Source organism: Sebastes umbrosus, chromosome 1 (assembly GCF_015220745.1).
Source record: "Sebastes umbrosus isolate fSebUmb1 chromosome 1, fSebUmb1.pri, whole genome shotgun sequence".
NCBI classification, from domain to species: domain Eukaryota; kingdom Metazoa; phylum Chordata; class Actinopteri; order Perciformes; family Sebastidae; genus Sebastes; species Sebastes umbrosus.
This window is the reverse complement of record NC_051269.1, coordinates 32,040,886-32,061,834: the sequence shown is the minus strand read 5'-3', so window position 1 is coordinate 32,061,834 and position 20,949 is coordinate 32,040,886. Positions and strand designations below refer to the sequence as shown.

The window sequence follows — 20,949 nt, the reverse complement described above, 5'->3', positions numbered from 1 at the left end:
AAAATTTCACAATAATGGCATTTTGTTATGATGGCAATTAAGGTTCGTCAAAACAGAGTGCTGCAGGGATGACATATTTTTGAAGGCCAACCAGGGAGTTAGCATCGCCCTGGTTCCCTCGACAAAAAGCCAATGGGATTTTTCCATTGGGTTTTGGATTGTTGCAGAAAATAAACTTAGTGGCAAACAAATGTTTTTTGACACTGATACATTTTGTTCAGCAAGAAAATCTTCACAAATGAACACCACTTTTATGATTTTTGAAGTGTGAATGCAATCGCCAGAAGTAAAAAGCTCTCTCTCCCTAATTACGGTTACCTCACGTCCAATACTCAAATGTCCAGAGTCTCCAGCCCTCGCCACTTTGGTACCCTCAACATTAGGCTATAAGCGCTTTGAGTGGACGGAAGACTAGAAAAGCGCTATATAAATGCAAGTCCATTTACCATCCATTTATAAAGAACTACACCACGCTTGCATGACTTCATATCACCACCAGTAAGCTTAAGGCCAAGACACACCAACCCGAAATCAAAGAACTAGCGGCGTCGAAGGCCGCTCGTTGAGTCGCCTCATGTCGCATTTGTCTGGGCCAAAAAGTTGCTCTCAAACACACCGCGAAGACTACAGCCGATGACCAACTACCACGTACATTCTGCGCCTGTGTGAGATGAAATAACTCTCCACACCAGCAAGTGGCGGTCGTCTGCATTCGTCATTCACAAAGGGAAACCGGAAGACCGAGAATGGAGGATATACAAGTTATGATACGTACATGAAATAAAGCAGTGTTTGCCGACCATTTCCACATCACTCTCACTCACCACGTGCACTGATTCGTTTAAGCTGAACCGCCAATTAGAGTGATTTCTGTCACCGACGGGCTCCACCTCGAGTCAACATGCTGAATCGGCCGAAAAACCTCCAACAAAAGGCAGACTAGAGCCGGCGATGCGGGACACACCGAAAAAACTAGGCCGACAGACGCTCACCGACGGCCCCAAACTGTCCGACGGCCGACCGTCGGCTTGGTGTGTCAGGACATTAAAGGCAGACTACTGTTTGCTGTGATGACGTTTAGTAATCTCATTTAGCCACTTGTTAGCAACCGCCTTTTTTATGACACATAAAGGCTTCAAATTCACAAGTGGGATATTCACTGATGCAATTTATGTTGTAGAACAAAATGTTCTCTTAAGCTTGTGTTAACCACAGACCTTATTTCAGGCATCTAACTAAAAACCCATTGACTTCTAGACGAGGGAACTGGAAGTGCTAAGATGCAAACTCATTTCCGGGTTTTAGGACTCATTCCTGCAGCACTCTATAACAAACAAGATCTCATTCTGACGACAAAGCCATTTTATAACTAGAAGATTTCCTGTTACAGAATTACAAGATGTTTTTCACATTGTGGTGTCTCCGTACTTGTCCACCAAAAGCACATCAGGTCTGTCGGCCGTCTCTGAACCGCTGTCAATAATTAAAGACTTAAAGAGCGAAGGATTAGATCCGACTGACACTGGCCTACATCTCTGCATGAACAGCACAGCAGGCAGCTGGTGATAACATCTTCTCTATAGGAGGAGGAGTAGTCATGCTGAGACAGTCTTGGAAGTGAAAGGCACTGCATGTTAGTACACAGTGTACAGTCAACTGCCAGCGGTATAGTGTATGCAGTGGTCTGTACATTCGAGCACATGAAGCAGCAGTCAGTACATTTCTCATTAGACGATGAGAAATGAGGATGAATGTGGAGAAATATCAGTTTCTGAAACCACACTGTTTTCACTGGATGAAGATTATGTTTGGAAACTAATTTCCATCATATATAACAGAAATGAAAATGATCATGGTAAGTCAAAATTATGACAGTCTAAGTCAAACTTACTTACTTATTATGTCAAAATAATGATATGTTTAATAATTTAAATATTATTTATATTGATTGCACTCTATCTATCTATCTATTTATTTGAGTGGTGTACATTGACACCAATTTCCCTTTTTTTGTGATGCTCAGCACGACTTTCAACAACGTAATTTGATCCATCCATTATCTGTAACCGCTTATCCCATTCGGGGTCCTGGGGGCTGTTGCCGATCCCAGCTGACAATGGGCGAAGGCGGGGTACACCCTGAACAGGTCGCCAAACTATCACAGGATGCAAGCTCATATTCACACCTACGGGCAATTTAGAGTCAACAATTAACCTAACCTGCATGTCTTTGGACTGTGGGAGGAAGCCGGAGTACCCGGAGAAAACCCACGCTAACACAGGAAGAACATGCAAACTCCACACAGAAGGGCCCCAAGCCGGATTTAAACCTGCGACCCTCTTGCTGTGAGGCGACAGTGCTAACCACTGCACCATCGTGCAGCCCCCATGTTGAGATCAGTTGAGGAAATATCAAGCTTCGCCCACCAGCCGGAACAAAAAACTTTCTCATTTTCCAGCTAAACAGTACACTCAACATTTGAGGAGAGAAATAGCCATTAACAGAATATTGATTCATATTTGATCAGCGCTGCCTAGTTTGACCGTTTGATCGGAGTTTGCGAATGATTGACAGCTGCCTCCGTTGACTGAACAGCCAATAGGAACGCTCTCTCTCTCTCTGAAATGACCTGTGAAAGTCCGAAGTCTGTTTTTTGAAAGCCTGAAAACAGAGCCATGAGGAGGTGCAGAAGTCTAGTTATCTCTCAGAACACTTGAATTACAATAGGCTGAAAGGTTATTATAGAATTTTTGCACAATGATGCCACAAATATTCTGCCTACTGCAGGTTAAGGTTAAAGACAGCATATTGTATATCACAGTGATGTGAAAGCTAATAGATACACTTGAAATACATATACGTACTGTATGATTTGATATCAGGTGCTTGTGTGTACTCCTTCATCTGTACTACCTCAACACCCCACTGTGATTTTTTAGAAATGTGGTTATCAAAGTACGTGAGCATATAGGGGTAAAAAGGAAGCCTGTGATTAAGATAAATGTTACAGAACACATACTATAATCCATGCAATGATGCTGCAGTCTGAACAACTCCTGGGGCTGCTTGACCCAAATTCAGAGCTCCATTTCGTGTGACGGGTGGAAGGCAGGCACACTGGGCACAGCGAGAACGGGGTCGGGCTGTGCATGAGACTGTACACAGCTATATTTATTCAAAAGAGGTTACCTCCAGCAACCGAGCTGATCTCTTATGAAGGTCAGTGTGTCCTCTGTGGAGTCTTCAACAAGGGCAGAGTTACTTTGTTTCTAGTGTTACACTCAGATTAAAGTTTGTGTTAATATTTTTCTTTGTCGTTTTTATAGTTATAATGTATGATAATGTTTTAAATTGTGGGTTAAAAACTAGTGGTAGCACGGTCTTTAATCTACCCTCTGTTCAATTTACAGCTCGACTAAAAGTGACACACAGAATGAAAGCCTATGAATGAATGGATCTTGACAACTTGCTGCAGCATGATCACAGGTTCTCGCCAAAACAGGCCCGTGTGAAGCCTCCGCCACAAATAAACTCCAGCCCTCCTCCTGTCTTTGCCTCCACCCTTCCTCCGAGGCTACACCTGTTGCATGGGATATGGCACGTTGTTACAGCTTGCCCTCCGCAGCACAAGGATGATTCTCCTCTGCTAGTTGGACATAAACGTGACATAACAAGGTATGTTAACTTTTTTCTTTATCTTTCTTTTTTTTTTTGCTCTTTGTTTTTTAATATTGTGTGGCTCAAATATTACAATCAAGCTTTTAGGATGTTGCTACAATGCTGTAATTAGTAATTCAGTGTTTCCTCAATGGTTAAGATCAACTGGGAGTAGAAGTCTATTTTGGCCTGCAGGTGTGTGAGGGAACAATGTGGGAGATTATGAAACGCTCTGCCTCCAGCCTTGTCTGCGCAGATGAAGCTCATACTTCGCTGTGCTTTTGGTTTCGAGGGGAGTGTTAATATTTGATACACATCTCAGTAGTGAGGTGTTGTTGGAGTCACAATAAATATGCAAAGGAAACATATGTAGGAAACACATGAACAGTTTCCATGAGCATTAACCCTCTATGGTGGCAATTTAAAGCAATAAACATAAAGAAGCAGCGGTGGTGAAGTACATTTACTCAAGTATTTTACTAAATACAAGATACTTTACTTAGTATTTCCATTTTATGCAACTTTATACTTCTACTCCACTACAATATACTACATATATATTATATACAATTAGTACAAAGCTTTGTTGAATAGTCGATTCTGATTGGTCAATCACGGCATTTTACGGTCTGTTATTTCTTTATAGCAGACCGTTGCTGTAGATGCATTTCTGATCTCAGACTCTGGAGGACCGCTATCGGGCAAATTATTGTTTTTTTAAGTAAGTAGCCGTGTAATAAGTGAGATAATGTACAGCGAGCGGGTCATTGTTGTGAAATAAACCCCTTACATATTGTACTTTTTACTCCACTACTTTTTTTGGCTCAAACATTACTTTGTCTGACAGCTACATTACTGGTTACTTTCTGATAAACTGAAGGATGAAGTGTTCCTTTATTTGTTGAGAAAATCCTTCTACTTTTACTTCTACTCATCACAAAGCTGAAAACACAGCTGTTTTTCTGAGCTCATGAAAAGTTGCACGAGTAATATTAATCCAAAAACATCATATATAGTAAAACACTGACAGTTTTTCTATATAATGAGTAATCAGTGTGTAGGATTTGGTGGCATCTAGCGGTGAGGTTGCAGATTGAAACCAACTGAAATTTCTCCCGTGTGCCAAGCGTGTAGAGCTACAGTGGCTGACGCAAAAACATGAAAATATAAATGGCCCTATCTAGAGCCAGTGTTTGGTTTGTCCATTTTGGGCTACTGTAGAAACATGGCGGCCGGCTCCGTAAAGAGGGACCCGCTCTGTATGTAGATATAAACGGCTCATTCTAAGGTAACGAAAAAACCATGACTCTTATTTTCAGGTGATTATACACTTTAGAAAACATTTATTATATTCAATTTCTGCTAATAGATCCCCCTAAATGTTACACACGGCCCCTTTAAGTAATGTTTTGAATGCAGTTTACTTGTAGTGGAGTATTTTCAGTATGGTATTAGTACCTTTTTTAAGTAAATCTGAATACTTCTTCCACCACTGTGAAAAAGTGCCCTACAAAGCAAAATGTTTGTGTATTTAAGAACACTGACTATGATCATTTTCTTTTTTGAGGATTAAATCAACATTATTTACAGTCTATAAAGTGCCAATAAAAACATACAATTCAGCTAATGTAAGCATGTATGCTATTTATCTGATGTAGAACTAAAGCTTCCCACTTGGTCTGAACATCAAATATGATCATGATTAGGTAATCTTGGATTTTATTGGAGTTTTAGTTTGTCTTCAAGGGTAGTGAGGGTTGGCTGGTGAAACTAATTGGGACACAACTTCTAATTGAAAAGCTGCTGCCAAATTGCCACTGAAACAATGCAGCGTCTTTTTCCAGTGGGGAGGCCAATTATAGCCGGATCTCTGGCTCCGGTTTAAGCATGTTTTCTGATACAAATGCTCTTTCCAAGGCTTTGCTTTGAAGCTCGTCTCAGCCCAGTTGTCTGTGTGCAGGTTTCAGATCTTTTCAGCATCCCGTGGAGGAATCACAGCAAGCTGTTTTTACTTTCTTTTTTCACGTGTGTGTGTCCGGATGTTTGAACGTCCAGAACAAGTTCCACATCCTCTAAGAACAACAGATATGTGAATGTGTTATTTAAAGCTTCAAAATATTGTGTCAGAAATAATGGGGTTGAAAGGTGATACAAGCTGTTTTAGAGGCCTAGCGGTAAAGATAGGACACAGAGATGTTTCTGTTGGATGTTTCAACAAAAGGAAACTAGACAAAAGTAGGTCGACGTATTTTATAAAAGCCATTAATTTGATCCTTGAGGTCACATTTCTATACCTGTAGGCCTATCAACCTACACAAAGACGGTAGTTTCACTCACGTTCCTGTTCAGGAATCTGTCTTCCATCAAGTGATCCCACCTGTTGGCCACGGACATTGATGTGTGTGAGTGTGTGTATCTGTTGTTTTCTTTCTAGACTTGTGGGATATGTTGAGTCATGGAGACCAAAGGTCACAACCTCTCAATAGTGTCCTGCTGCCTGTCTCGGGTTCAGCTGCCTGTGTCGTGCATAAAGATGCCTGGGTCTTTATTTTAGTGCTTTCGTAATGAGCTGAGCCGTCACGAGGCTTTTACAACTTGAGCAACGCGACCCTATTGAGCATTCATAAAACAGTGTTGCTTCTTTAATTAAGCTTTCACTCTTTTCTGCCCCTGAATTATTATGTTTTTAAAGTTAACGGAGATGTAAAAACAAATAATTTACATGAAAATAGTTTCCTTTTTTATGTTTGTGCACAGAAGTGATTGTTTTTCTACCAAACAGCTTTCAACAATATATTCAAAAGTGCTTTATGTAGCAGAAAAGTACATTGCAATACGACAGAAATCATAAAATACAAAACCTTTTTCTGTCCCTTGGATGAATGTAACTCAATGCAGTGTGTGCTTTATTTTTTGAGGCTATATTAATCCTGGCTTTTCTATTATTAGTTTTTTTTCCTTTCCAGCTGATGCACCGTCACATTGCCCACATGAAAGCTGTTAATGTTTCCTAGAACGGAAAGCCTTACAATCCTGAGCAAACACAGGCACAGACAGACAGGTGTGTCAGTAAACCCGTCAAATCTTGTTGTGTGTTTACATTTCAGACTTGTAGAAATCCAGAAAGATTGACGGAAATTGTTAAATAGTGTGCAATGGAAAGTAAACTTTAATTCATACCAAGGTTATAATGGTTTTAAATATTCAATTAGTTTATATTTTATTTTGTTTTAGTTAATTTTCAGTGTGTTTGCCAGTTTTAGTTTAGTTTCAGTTTTTCAGAAATTATTAGTTTTTATATGTTTAGTTTTTGTTAGGGCCAGCTATAATGTCTCAGTCGCTACATATACATAGAAAATGCATGGTTGGAGAACTGTGGAGGAATGGCCATAAAGTTTAATGTTAATCTTTATGCTAATTCAGTGAAGCAATTGCAGCATAATGTCATCTCCTAGAATGTCAAGTCCGTTCAATTTCTACGGTTAATGTCACGAGAGTTCACAGCTGTCTCTTTTTTATATTATAGCTCAAAAAATAAAACTGAAATTAATTTGTTTGTTTATTTTTTGTATTCGATTATTACCCAGCTAATATAGTTTCAGTTTAGTTTTTCTTAAAGGTTATAGTTTTTATTTAGTTTCAGTATACTAACATTATTTTTCACTACCTATTTTCGTTTAATTTCAGTTTTAGTTTACTATAATAACCCTGATTCAGACTGACTTACAGCAGTGACATAACATGCTACGATAAATTAAGTGATAAAATAATTCAATGAGAAATAAATCTTTATTTAATTTTCCCCCATTTTCCTCTTGTTGGTTGTTGTTCTTGACATTTTGAGAAACAAGCATTCAATCATTATGTTAAAAGGTTAGATCTATACAGTGTGTTAGTTGACTGCAGAATCTTCCAGCTACTTAGCATGAGCAGCATGCATCTTGTTCTCCTTTGTGTGTGTGTGTGCACGTAGGTAAACATGTGTTTAAAGAGGCTCTTTGCTACTAATATCCCTTTCAGGTCGATTGCTTAAACAGCTGCACCCTTGAGTATCCAAACACACACACGTGAACACACACTTACACGGTTGCTTTTTGCGCTTCAGACTATGTTTGACAACTTGTGTATATCACTTCTCTTTGCAACAAACCAGCTGTGTCTTGATGATGAACAATATGACACACACTTTTGTTCACCACCACCAGAGAAGTTGGGAACAAATCCAGATTTAAAGCAACCATCTTATCAAACCAGGAGAATCTTCCTTAAAAGACAGATGTGAAAACTTTGAAGTATATCCTCGAGTGTGTGTGTGTGAACCCTGCATCACACAGCTCTGCCAGCCAGATGTTTTCTGGTCTTGGGATAATAATACCTTACAAGGAGGCAGGTGAGGAGAGGGTCACATGCCATCTGGATCAATTTATCCTGACAGTGGAAATGACTGCCTTCACCTGGCATTAGGGAGGAAACACTTATCATTAGTCCTTGTTTGGTCCAGGCTACGTTTCAGTGGGTCATCTTGTCCTTTTTAGGAGAGGCTGCTCCTGCACGTGAACTATACGTTCAAGTCTTTTTCATTTCAGATGCTTTGAAGCCGAGAGATGATATGTAGATGCTAAACAGAGTGCTCTCTTCCTTTGGTCTTGTTGTGAGGCAGAGACTTCTCAAATTACAGTCACAACACAATTGTGACAGTTGATGAAACATGACACCTAGTGGTCCAATATTAACACTGCAGGTTCAGGGAAGGAAGTCCATACAAGGCAAGGACGCAGGCTCGCTTGTGAGTTTAGTGAGTGTATACACAAGTAAGTAGGTGTATATTTTCACCATATTCTATATTGAAAATGAAGTTTTAGACGTTTTTTGTAAGTTGCTCTCACTCTCACTTTAGGGACTGTACGGAAATTATTAGGGGTGGTGAACCTTATGTTTAACTTTATAAAAAAAAAACTAAAAAAAAAAAACGACAACATCCTCCCCGAAACATGTCAAAATCATACAACAGTGTTAAATTGGTACAATTTATTTAAAAATATACCCTAATTTTAACCATAAAATCTTAATAGTGCGGCTAATGTCATTAACTCATTAATGATACAGAGACAGAACTGTTGTCCTCTCCTCCGTATATAATGTTGTCTTTTCAATGTAACTATTTATGTCACAAATGAAATTTAAATTTAGCAAGATAAAATAATAATAAAATAATCCTGTTCTCCTAAAAAGTCAGACTCCCCTACTTTATGCATAAAGGTCTTTACACACGGGAGGCATGACAAATAAATGATAAGAAAAAGAATATTATATGTCTAAGGCTTTTATTGTGAAAGGTAAGAACAGAAGGAGTGGATCTTGTCTGCACTGTCTTTGTCAAGTTTGAAAGGAGTAATAACGTTTGCCGTCTTGGTTCGGACTACGGAGTCTCTGTGTTGTTGTTTCCAAAACATGCAAAAGCTCAGAAAATCAACCTTGTTCCTGAAAAAAAATTACGTTAATTTTTTGACGCGTAGTATCCGCGTTCTGTGTGAAATTACTCGTGAAAAAAACAATAGTTTAAAAAAAATATATTCACGTGCAAATTAATTACACGAAAAAAACGCTGCCGACGCGTAAAGTTTAATTTCTTCCCTGTTTTCTGACCACCTCCCCCCTAATAATTTGTGTACAGTCCCTTACCATTTCATCCGTTCATCCCCTGATCTCTATCACAGGAACAGTAAATCTTGCTCCTGTCGTGCACTGGGTTGGTCCAGTAGTCCGTCAACCCACCGTGGTGTGGCGTAGATTTATGATTAGCCGAAACATCTGCTGCGCCCACAACCACAACCCAAAGAAAGAGGGGGAAGCAGGCACAGCTGGGACTTAGAGAAACCGAACGCAACTACTGTAAACACAGTTTAACGTTAGCAGACACGCCTCAACAAAATAGGAATAGTATCATAGAAGACAAGAGGAGGGAAAAAACAAAAGAATGTTATTGTCAAACCCAGGGAAATAAATGATTTGGGGTGGTTTTGGAGCACAAAGAGAGAAGAAATGACGAGAGAGAGACTGAAAAACAGAGGGGAAAATGCAAAGTAATGATGCACAAAGGATTATCAACTTTGTCAAGTTCAAATTCCTGTTACCAAGTGATAAATCAGCGAGCTCAACCACCTCCCAACAGCTGCTTCTGGACTGCTTACTGTAAAAAAAAAAAAAAAACTGCAAGAGGGAGGAAAAGAGGGTGAGGACAAAAGAGCTAAAAACAGTGAGTTCAGCTGGAATAAGAATTAAGCACAGTGTGAGAGGAAGAGTGGCAGGAGGAATTAATGCAAGAAGACAAGACATGTTTAGGGGGAAAATGGAGCAGGAAAGGAAATAGCTGACACAAGAGAGCGCTGAGAAATTGGTGTCAGGGAAGGTAAAGTAGTTAGAGGCGGTCAGAGAGAAATGATCCCAGGAGAGGCTGAGGAGACGGATGATGAGACAGATACTGGGAACGAGAGGGGTGGGGGATATAGTCGACAGCTCAGATTTACGCAGAATCGTGGTGACTCAGTGGTATTTTAATAAAGCTCACATATTACTGTCTTATTGTCTCGGGCTTTCCCACCAAATTAACAATCCTGTTTACTCCCATGTCAAGCTGTCTGTGAATCACACCATAAATCTGTTTCTGATATTGAGCCCGATGCATTCCACTTCATTCCACTTTCACATAAAGCTTTTGGCTCCTGCTAGCCAGTTTCCTCTGTTTGTTAGTGGATCTAGTGAAAAACAAACATTGCAATCTCAGTCCTATATGTTGGCTTTTAACTGGCCATATGTTAGGAGGATAGGAGAGGCATGAAGATATCTCCTCCGCTCTTTTCTCACACACACACATTGTTGTTTCAGGTGAAACGGAGGACAACAGGTGTGTGGGTGTGTGTGTCTGCAGCCGTCTATCTCTGACTCAGCGGCGTGTTTGGGTCTCCCTGTTTCCCATGGCCCGGCAGCAGGCGTTGTTTTCATATACCACTCTCCCAAAACACCATTGTGTCCACAGCTTTGCTTACACAAGCGAGTCGAGTTGAGAGTTAACCATTAAATACTGTCTTGGTGTAGTCTTCAAGGGTGTCCTAATGACTACTTCAGTCCGGTGACTTCCCCTAAAAAGCTTTACTCGGTATCGGTGAGGAAAACCTTTGTGTTTTTGAGTCATTTTTAGCCACGTCAGCACAATTGTAAGATGGCAAGGTTGGTCAGTCTTTTGGTGCAACACATTTTGGTCCAGCATGAAATATATTGACTGATGGATTTGCAGGAATTTGGTACAGATATTCATAATGAATCTCAATGACTTTAGTGATGCCCTGACTTCATTTAGTGCCGCCAATACGTCAAAATGTCCCCCTTATCTATGAACACTTGACAATATCTTTAAATATACCTCAGCATCAGTTGTACGTTTAGATTAATGCTAACATACCATGCTATCATACTAAACTTTAACATGTTATACAAACATGGTAACAGCACTGGGCAACTCCAGGTCTGAAAAGTGAAGCCAATGCTGAAGTGCCTTAAACTTGTATTCTTTCTAACAGCCAGCAGGGGGCGACTCCTCTGGTTGCAAAAAGAAGTCTGATTGTATAGAAGTCTATGAGAAAATGACCCTACTTCTCACTTGATTTATTACCTCAGTAAACATTGTAAACATGAGTTTATGGTCTCAATTGTTAGTTTCAAGTTTTCTTCAATACAGCATGATGTTCATTTAGCAAATTATGGTCGGGGCTTCAAAACGGCAGTCCACAAACCAATGGGTGACGTCGCAGTGACTACGTCTACTTGTAACAATTAGAATTTCACAATCTTAGCAAGTTATGCATGCATAAACATGCCAGTTTTAGCATGTTTTTAAAATGCTATTTCTTTGTATTTACTGCACCATGCTAACCATGGCCATACCAACATGCTGACAGCATTGTGATATTCAATAGCTGTTAACGTGTAGGCTAAACATGCTAATGAAAGGCATGTTAGCATAATATTTTAGCCTCTAGCTCAAACAATACAGCTAACATTGACAAAGTACAGCATATACCGCATTCATGTCCTATCATTCGGACCTCAGCCTCGTTGCTGTTGTCGGAGATATCACAACTTTTGTATCAGCTTTCACTTAAAGTAGTTAATTTAGGCTACTTAAAAGGTTTGATGACAAAGCCAGTAGGCTACTGTTGGTAACCATCTTGTGAACTTTCAGAATAACAGGTTTCCTGTTCTTTCCATTGTGTGAATGCAGCAATAGACTGATGGATTTGAGTGAGGTATGATAATGAAGAGCTGGGCATAACAAGATGTCTTCAAATGGCTTTTCATGTGGCTTTCCTTGTGGCATCACCCTCAGGAGAAACTGGCAATTTTTAACTCACTGGTGGTAAAAATCTAAGAATAGTAGCGTACAGTACATTTTTCATCCATCTACTGCAGTACTTTTGTTTTCTTGTGTGTAATGAGCATTACATCCTCACGAGGCCGCTAGCGTGGCTCCAGACTGTCGGCCTTGTTATATTCTGAGTAACTTGTTAGGAGAAAGGGAAACAAATGTTTTGAGCCAAAGTCTCAAACTTCCCACATTCTTGTGCCTCAGCTTGTAGCCGTTTTTTTGTTTTTGTTTCTCTGATTTGTCTGCTGTTGTGAATTTAGCACCTGCCTCCTACACTGGACCAGCACCCAGCGGTGACCAGCTGAGGTTAAAGCCTCTCATCGCTGTGGCTCTCAGGAAAACACATCAGAGCAGAGAGGGACCAACCAAAACATGTGGAACTGCTCAGTGGGTCTACCATGAGAGTTTCACATATGATAATAATCAATTCAAAATCCTGTTTTTTAAATCCTGTTTAAGCAAAAGCTTGCACATTTTCCACAGACATGGTAAAGTCTTTGATTTTATAAAACTGTCTCTGGAGAAACAATTACTCTGTAGAAGCTCATCGTACACTCATCATTACTACCCTGTAAATGGACGTGATATAACTAAACCACAAACACTTCACGTACAATTACCCACTTGAATGTCCGATCGAAGTCTACAGAACAGATGGAACAAATATGCTTTGTTCTATCCAGCTACAGCAAAGATGTTTCCAGTTTGGGAAGTCTTTAATGCATCATTCCTCTCCTGCAGAGCATGCATGGTCCATTATTCCCGGCATTTGATGCACACACACAGAGAGATTCAGGCTATATCCTAGATTGCAGCTGAGTGGGATTTCATTGGCAAAGCGCACTGTTTTCCAAAAAGGGATTGAAGTCCATATTGAGGATTTGCTATAAACAGGATTTTGTGATATATAACATGAGGACAGTGACATCTGGGATGTGGATATCTGAGCTGCTGTACAACAGGCATCAAGAGAGGATTATAATGAATCTTAATATACTGATCATACATATTAAAGCCAGGTGGCAGCACAGTTTGCTCATATTTTGCCGTCATTTTGTTAATTATGCTACTTTCCTACAATGAATGCTATTTTTAAAGAAATTTTCTGTATTATATGTTATACAAACATTTTATTCTTTTGTAAGAGTGTCCGTTTTTTTAGTATTTTTGTACAAAGCAAGATATCTTTGAAGACTGACAAAAGAATGTATTTGTATCCCGGAGAGACCTTTTTGTTGTGATGTCTCATTTTAAAATCTCAGTGGGAACAAAGCTGTTAAAGTGGGACAGATGGAAAGCAATTTACAGTGTTGCGAGCGGCTCTGTCCTGTCTTTTATTAGTCCTAAAAATGGAGCGCGGTGTGTAGAACTCAATGGATTTGCAATTACAAGGGAAACGAACATTTGGGAACATTTAATGTCACGACGCGTCACTCGTCGGCACCTGAATGAACAAAGAAAGACGAGCACACACATGCAAGCGCAGAGCCCCACTGACCCTGCTGGAATGTCCTTGAATGCACATCTTTTCTCCACAAGACCCTCATTTAGCACCACACAGAAGTGACGCGCAACTCTAAACATGCCTTAAATCCTCTCTTAAAAAGACCCAGAAATACCTCACACACAGAAAAACATCTGTGGTGTAGACAGATATCGACTCGGGAAGACTTTTATCCCTTCTGTTTGTTGAAAGGACAACCAAAACTGTCTAAATCACAAGCCCTGGCCCCTAATCTTGACAGGCCGGGGTCGGACAGGAAATGATGTCACAGTCACAGCAGCAGATCTCCAGACGCTGATAAGGTCGCTCTCCCTGGGAACGCAAAAAAAGGGAGAGACAGACAACCCCTTTGTCTTCCCTTTCATCTTGTCCCATAAAGGCAGGAGTGATTACTGCCGAGAGCTATTCAGACATTCGTCACTGAGACAGTGCACTTCATAATAATGTCGCAGAGACATGCTGGAAGTTTTTGGGTCTGATCCAAGAGCAGGGTATGAATTATCAATGCTGAGATCGCTCTTCTCCCCCTTGTGTTAAATCAAAACAACCCGCGACGCATAAACTTAATGAATATAGACTCGGAGAGCAAATGGAGTCAGGTAATTGATCCAAGAAGTGATGCAGGAGGTCGACCGCCAAGAGGAGAGTTTGTGTTTTCCCATTCTTTAATGACGATATTAGTGTGTACACTCACTGTGAGTCATGCTTTATAAACCTTCAAGCCCGTGGGCTGCTGTGTCTAAGCCTGCATGGGAGGTTCTGGTTTGAAGTAAATCACTGAAGGGGTCCTGCTCGCTCGCCTAAGGGGGTCTCCCACCCGCTAGAAAGGAATTAGACATGGAGGGAGGAAGGGAGGACGGAGCGCTCAGGGTCTCATCCTGCTGTGTTTGCGTGCAAGTGTGTGTGAATTTGTGTGTTTACGTCTGTACTTGCAGTACATGCGCTTGTTTATACGGTTGCTTAATGAACCCGGGCGGGTGTGTGCTCCAAACTTCCTGGCTCTCTACGGAACCTCTCGCTCCCTATCTTTGTGTACATTTCTTCGTCTGGTTCTCCCCGTGTGTACCTATGTGTGTTTATGTCTGCGTTTTTAAGAGAGCCCTATCAAATCTCCCCATTCTCTGACTCACAGAGCACATAGCAGCCCTCTCCACCCCCTCCACCCTCCTCCACCGTCTCTCTGTTGGCTTAGATGGACAGCCCATCTGGTTTTCATGAAGGAGGAATCAAAACTGAGTGTCAGCCCGCTGTGACCCGCTTTCATCCTCCCCATCCGCAGCTTCACCGTCACGTTTCTGCCGGGGAGACAGCCTGGACTTGTCTGGACCTTGACAATGAGTGAAACAACAACAAAAGTACATTTCCCCTCTTTCTCATGAATCAGCTGGAGTCACAGGTAGAGCCCCGCTGATACATAGCAGACCCGATACTAGTGGCTCAATTTTAGCTGATCACAGATATCTTGTATTGCTGAATGTGTAGCTGGATAAGTAATAACAAATTGCCAAAGATATACAGTATATGAGGTCACTTAGAGACAATGACATCAAGTTTGTTCTCCTGTAAAATGTCCCGGCTCAGTACATGTCTTAAGCACAATTCAAAAGGCATCCTCAGGGCTTGTGTCCATATAGCGTCTTTTTCTGGCAGAAAAGAGCCCGCAGGGCACTGGGGAGCGCTTCATCCCAGCATTTCATCAAAAAGAGCTCTCAGTGTCCGGCCCATTTGCTCCCACAAATGGGCTGACATATAAAGCTCTGCATAGACTGACACGGCCAAAACAAGCTTCTCCTCCATTGTCTTGGTAACTGTGGTGACGAGTCTCACCGGATGAATGGTTGCCTGAAAAGGAATGACGGCAACGTCACCAGTGCTTTTCTGAAAAGTTCTGAGATTTTCCACGAGAAGCGGTCCAAGCGGCCGCACAAAAAAGGCGGTGCGTGCAGAGAACAGACGCTGGGTGTAGCATCTTTTCTTTAGGTGGCCACATGCGGCCGCATACGCTCTCTCCTCATTGGGAACAATTGAAAAAAGACGATGACGTTCAGCCAATATCGGTATATGGACACAGGTCCTTATCAAACACACACTGGTTGACAGATTGTTAACAGATTTTTTAGACTCTAAAAGCTGCTATAATCTGCTATAATACATATATTTTTTAAATGAATCAAATGACTGCCTGTAATGTGACAGGTCTTGCTTGCCGTGACTACAAACCCATAGACTCTACAGAGCTTTTTAATGTCTTTAAGCTCATTGTTTTGGTCAACACACTTTATAATTATATAATTAATAATAATTAATTTTGAGATGAAGCTAGCGGGCAGTTTTCCGGGTAGTTGATATCGATATTCTTGTAGAAAGACAAGTTGTGTGGTACTTTGTCGAGAGGTATGAAGGAAGTAAAGAAAGACTGATTGGAAAGGGGAGAATGAAACAGAGAGGAGAAACTGGGAATGGAGTAGTGTACCACCTCTCAAGAACGTCACCTACATATTTCTGCGGTTAAGGGTGAGAGACAAATTAGCATGGCTTTCTTTCCGTGAAAGAAAAACATGTGAGGAATGCTCGAAAGACTGCAGTTTCTGCAGAACGGGAAAACCACAGATACCGAGAGAATTAGAGAGAGAGAGGCAGAGGCTTACGTTTCATATTTCCATCTGCAACTTCACCTGCTGAATAAAGAGGAACTCTTGATTAAAACAAACCCTTTCTCCTCGTCATGAAAATATGTATGGATTCTGGAGTTTGAACAAACAAACGTATGTGCTGCTTGTCTAAACCGCCTCACTCGCGCTCATTCTCAGACAGAAATAAACGATCGCCTGTCAATCAAGGAATGTTTCAGTGATGAACCTCGCTTCCTGCAGCAGGAGGGGTTTCATGCTCTATACATCTTCCAGATCCAGATGTAAAAAAAGTAGTCCAGAGGGTGTAACCCCTACATTCCTCAGGACTAATGTGGATGTATAGCAGCAATCTTCACATGCCTGCCGTTTGGCTCGGTCCTCTGCAGGGAAGCCCCCTCTGCTGTCTCTCCCTTTGATACGAGTCAAAGACTGGGCAGTCTGCCGGAAGACAATTGCCGAGGAAAGGAAATGAGAAAACCCAGAGCAGACAGTGGAAGTCAACGAGGGATAGGAGAGAAGAGAAAGACTGACTTAGCCTTTTAAGAACTCCCAGTGATTAAAATAGAAAGAAAGGGGCCACAAACGAGGGGCTGGATTTCTGCAATTCTCTGATGGCGGCGGGGCCAAAGGAGTGTGTACTATGCACCCGTGTGTTTATACATGCATGACAAAGTAGGATGCTTCCATTCTTACATTACATACAGTAACACACACATCCAGTGTCCGTGCACACTGGCATGCTTTTGTGTATCCATTTGTGGCACATTGTGTCTGTGGGTGTGCTCGGGTATGTGATAAAGCCTGCGTGTGTTTGAGAGAGAGAGAGAGCGAAGAAACTCTGAAAAGCCTCGAGGGGGATTTCCTCTGAAAGGGAAAGCTTTTCTCTCCTCCCCCTCTCAGACACTCTCTTACTCCCTCCTTCCCTCTCTCTCTCTCTCTCTCTTTCTCTCTCACCCCTAAACACTCAGAGTAGCTGGAGAAGCGAAAGAGAAGTGAAGCCAGAGGATCAACAGGCAGCCTGACACTCAGAGAGACTTATTGAAAAAGTCTGCGAAGAATGGGAATGACTTTGGTTACTTTTCGATCAAGACAACTCGCTGTCATGTGGATGTACTTCAGCCGACTTCTGTTGTTGATGCTCTAAACATGGCAGGTCTCTCAGCAGCACAGAGCCAAGGGAGGCTGTCTGGAGAGGATTATCAAGACCAACAATGAGAAAACTTTCTGCTTTATAGAGGAGATACGTCTGCAAAGATGGTAAAGTAGCATCACAATAACACGTTTTAGTCTTGGTTGTGTTTCTTGTCTGTTGTTACTTTCTGGTTTAAAGTGCTCCACTGACCCAGTAACTGAGAGTGTGAGCCTCTGGTTTGGACAAGTGACTTTGTTTCTCTCTGTCTTTGTCAGTTTGCTTGTAACTAATGCATTTTATATGCTTTTAGCAGCTTTTTTTTTAGCTGCATATTACTGTGCACGGTATTGATGCACATCCTTTGTTCTCTTTTTATGAAACCTTATCTGCGTGACATACAAAAGCAGCACAAAGCTAATGTAACTGCACTCTTCAAACCTTTTTTTTGTTATCCTGAGCACAGTTGGTGGGACTGTTTCACATCAGCAGCCCACGGCATCTCAAGCTTTTTTTTAAAGACTGTGCACCCTGACAAAGAGGGAGTGACAGAGAGAGGCACATTGTCTTTTGTTTTGCATGTTTAAGTCCTTTGATTGGGACTTAATTGATGCGGATGGCACGCATACTTCAGCGAGTGGAGAGTGTTTTGGAGTATAAATTACTTGACTGCTTTGAATTCTCTAGTTCAGTGTTCAGCACTTTTAAAAAAAAGTTCAAACCACAGGGCTTATTTATTTATTTTTTTTACGACTGGACCAGTCTAATCCTGGTCACAACAGAAACTAATTAATGACAAAGAGTGAGCCACACGATTGGAATATGTTTGATGATGTATTTGTGGGAGGATGTGGCGTCTTTGAACATTTATTTACTGGTTGCTGCAAAAATTGTCAAATAAATGCAGATATGGTTACATAAAGATCATAAAGATGCATATTTAGCTTCTCCTCTCTAGTATTCAGCTTTCTATTTATTCAAAGTACATTTCTTCTTTATATGGAAAGCAGTCAGACCCTTAACATCTGTCCAGGCGTTCTAGATAAATGATAGCTTTAAAGACAGCAAGAAGAAAGGATGTTTAAAGAAGTCAAGACTTGGCGGCTCATCGTGGCCACCACTGTACTTTGTCCTCCCCTCACATGCACTGCAGCACTTGTTTGACCAGCTTTTACAGCCCCGACTATTTGTTTTACTTATTGCATGACTGATGTCGTCTTCCGTGACCACCCTCTAACTTCCAGTCATGAGCCGGCGGAGTCTAAATTATTAGATTACTGCGCCGTGCACGACCAGGAGCTTCAATCTTGGGTAAACACTCAGCAATAATACATAACCCAGAGCCCCGGCTCGCTGGTGTGAACTGTATTTGCCTTTACAGGAGTTACTGTGTGACAAGGACGGCTGAGAGTCACTCATTCACCAGCAAGGTCGAGCATTTTCTTACTTAAGGCCTTACAGCAGCATGCGTTTCATTTATTGTACAGTAGCGATCGGTAGTATTTGCAGCGTTAGTGTCTGTTGCAGAATTCAAAGTCTATTCAAAGTTAATGCAAATCATCAAAAGCCTGTGTGAGATTTGCTCCTGGGTTTTTGGATGTGCTCTCAACTCATCTTGCCAAAACATGTTTAGTTTGAGCTTAGCAGGTTTTTTTACTGTGATTCATCCCTAATGGGACAAATGTCATCTGTCATTAGCAAAGGTTATTCTAGAAGAAACAAGTGAACGATGGCGGATTAGCTTTCACAAGGAAAAACATGGATCTTGGATGTTTTTCTTAATTTATAACACGGAGATGATCTTTTTAAATCTGCGTTAACTGGTATTGAAGCGAACAGTTGTTGCCTTTTTACACATCCAGCAGACACAGCTTTGCAACATTAGCATTAATTTGGTCTTTTGATGAATGTAAGTCCCATATTCACTCTCCTTTAAGCTCAGTTTTGCTCTCCACTAACTCCTGTGAGAAAAATATCTGGCTCTTTAGCTTCTAAATGCGGCACGTGTTCACCAGGTAGTCGCTAACTTTGCCTGTCTGCTGTTTGGTGCTGGGCCAACCCCGTTCCACACAAAATGATGTTCCCATAGAACTAAACTGCATTCTCAATAGCGTTTTGAGGGAAACATATTGTCTCCTGGATTACGGTCGGGGAACACAGTTTTAAACATGTGGTTAACGTTGGAAATTGCAACAAAACACACACACTAGAACTACTAAATTAGGTTTAGGCAAGAAAACTACAGTACTGGGTTATAGGTTTAGTAAAAATAAAGATCATGGTTTGACTATGTTTCATACGGGACATGAACAGTGGTCTCCTGGGGGTATAGTCTTGTGTTTGTTGGGCCCATCCATCCACCCACCAGCCCGCCACTACTGGACTTTCTCACTTGTTATACTCTTTATTATACCACGTAACTTTTAATAACATTATTACGTCACCTACTCCAAGTGACAAACATTATCCGAGACAATACAGGTTTCCTTCGTAAATGAGTTTAGTTGTAAGGTGGGTCTAGAAATGCTAATGTAATGTTGTTGTAAAACCAAAATAAAGCGCTGTAAGACGCTAAAATGCTCAGTAGAGCCGAGGAGAACGGCACTGTCAGGTGATAACACTCTGTGAGTTCGTCATGAGAAGCGACAGCCTTTCACACACATGTAGTCATGTTGACCCTTTGGTAATATAAAGATATTTCTTATACAGCAGCAGCTTTAAATCTCTTGATAACTGACAGCAACAGATTCTCACAGAATATCACAGACCTGCTTCATATCATCAGTCAGATATGCTCATCCGTCACAGTGCATTTTTCAACCCCTCAGCTTAGATTGGGGCTCTCTAACCTTTTTCCCTCTGAGAGCTAATTTGATAAAATGAAAGTGGCTGAGAGCTACTCATAGCACCAAGTTGTACATCGCCAATAGCAGACATGATTTCTGTCTTACTTTTCAGCTCCTTTCCCTTTTCTCTTTGTAGAGTGTAAAGTTGCTGTGAACTTTGGTGAAGATGCGCTCAACGTTACATCTTTTACAGATTGACACGCTCGCACCACAGATGAAACGCACACATTTCTCATTCACATTCGTGAGAGATTCGTCATTGTCAAATCTGCTGTGCGCTTGCTAGTCTCCCTGAATCATTACATTAGCTAACAGGTTACATTTGTGTAGACAATAAGTCACACAATGTTGAGATTTGTGCCTGATCAGAAGTGTCTTCTATTAGTTTTGGTTTTCCACCGCCGATGAAGAGCAGCGCACAGCCGCTTCTCAAGCCTAAGATCCCTATTTTAACGATTATATGCTATTTTAGCATATCATTATTAAATAATGTTTATAATAAAGTTATTTTCGATACATTTTGAGGTAAATATTGGGGTAATTTGGCAGTAATTCCAACGAAATTTCAAATAGGTTACTTGCTAATTATCACCTAATTACCCTGAAATTCGAGGACCTGTAAAATGAAGTGTTACCTACTTTGGTGTCAGGAAGTTGGGGAATGTCTGTGATTTGATTGGACAGAAATTTAAACAGGTTTACAATGTGACTTTGTATTATCAAATTTATGTAAATATTCTTTGAATTTTTTGCGAGCC

The 20,949-nt window shown here is 41.0% G+C and overlaps 1 protein-coding gene across 1 annotated transcript in view; it reads left to right on the top strand.

Annotated features, from left to right (window-relative positions):
* Window positions 1–17,171: 17,171 nt before the first annotated feature.
* LOC119485036 (uncharacterized protein KIAA1755-like) overlaps window positions 17,172–20,949 on the top strand; it is a 36,814-nt gene continuing 33,036 nt past the window's right edge. Inside the window, exon 1 of the mRNA XM_037764316.1 lies at window positions 17,172–17,473. Within this exon, the coding sequence (XP_037620244.1) occupies window positions 17,471–17,473 (3 nt within the window). The 5' untranslated portion in view covers window positions 17,172–17,470. The remainder of the gene's footprint in view (window positions 17,474–20,949) is intronic.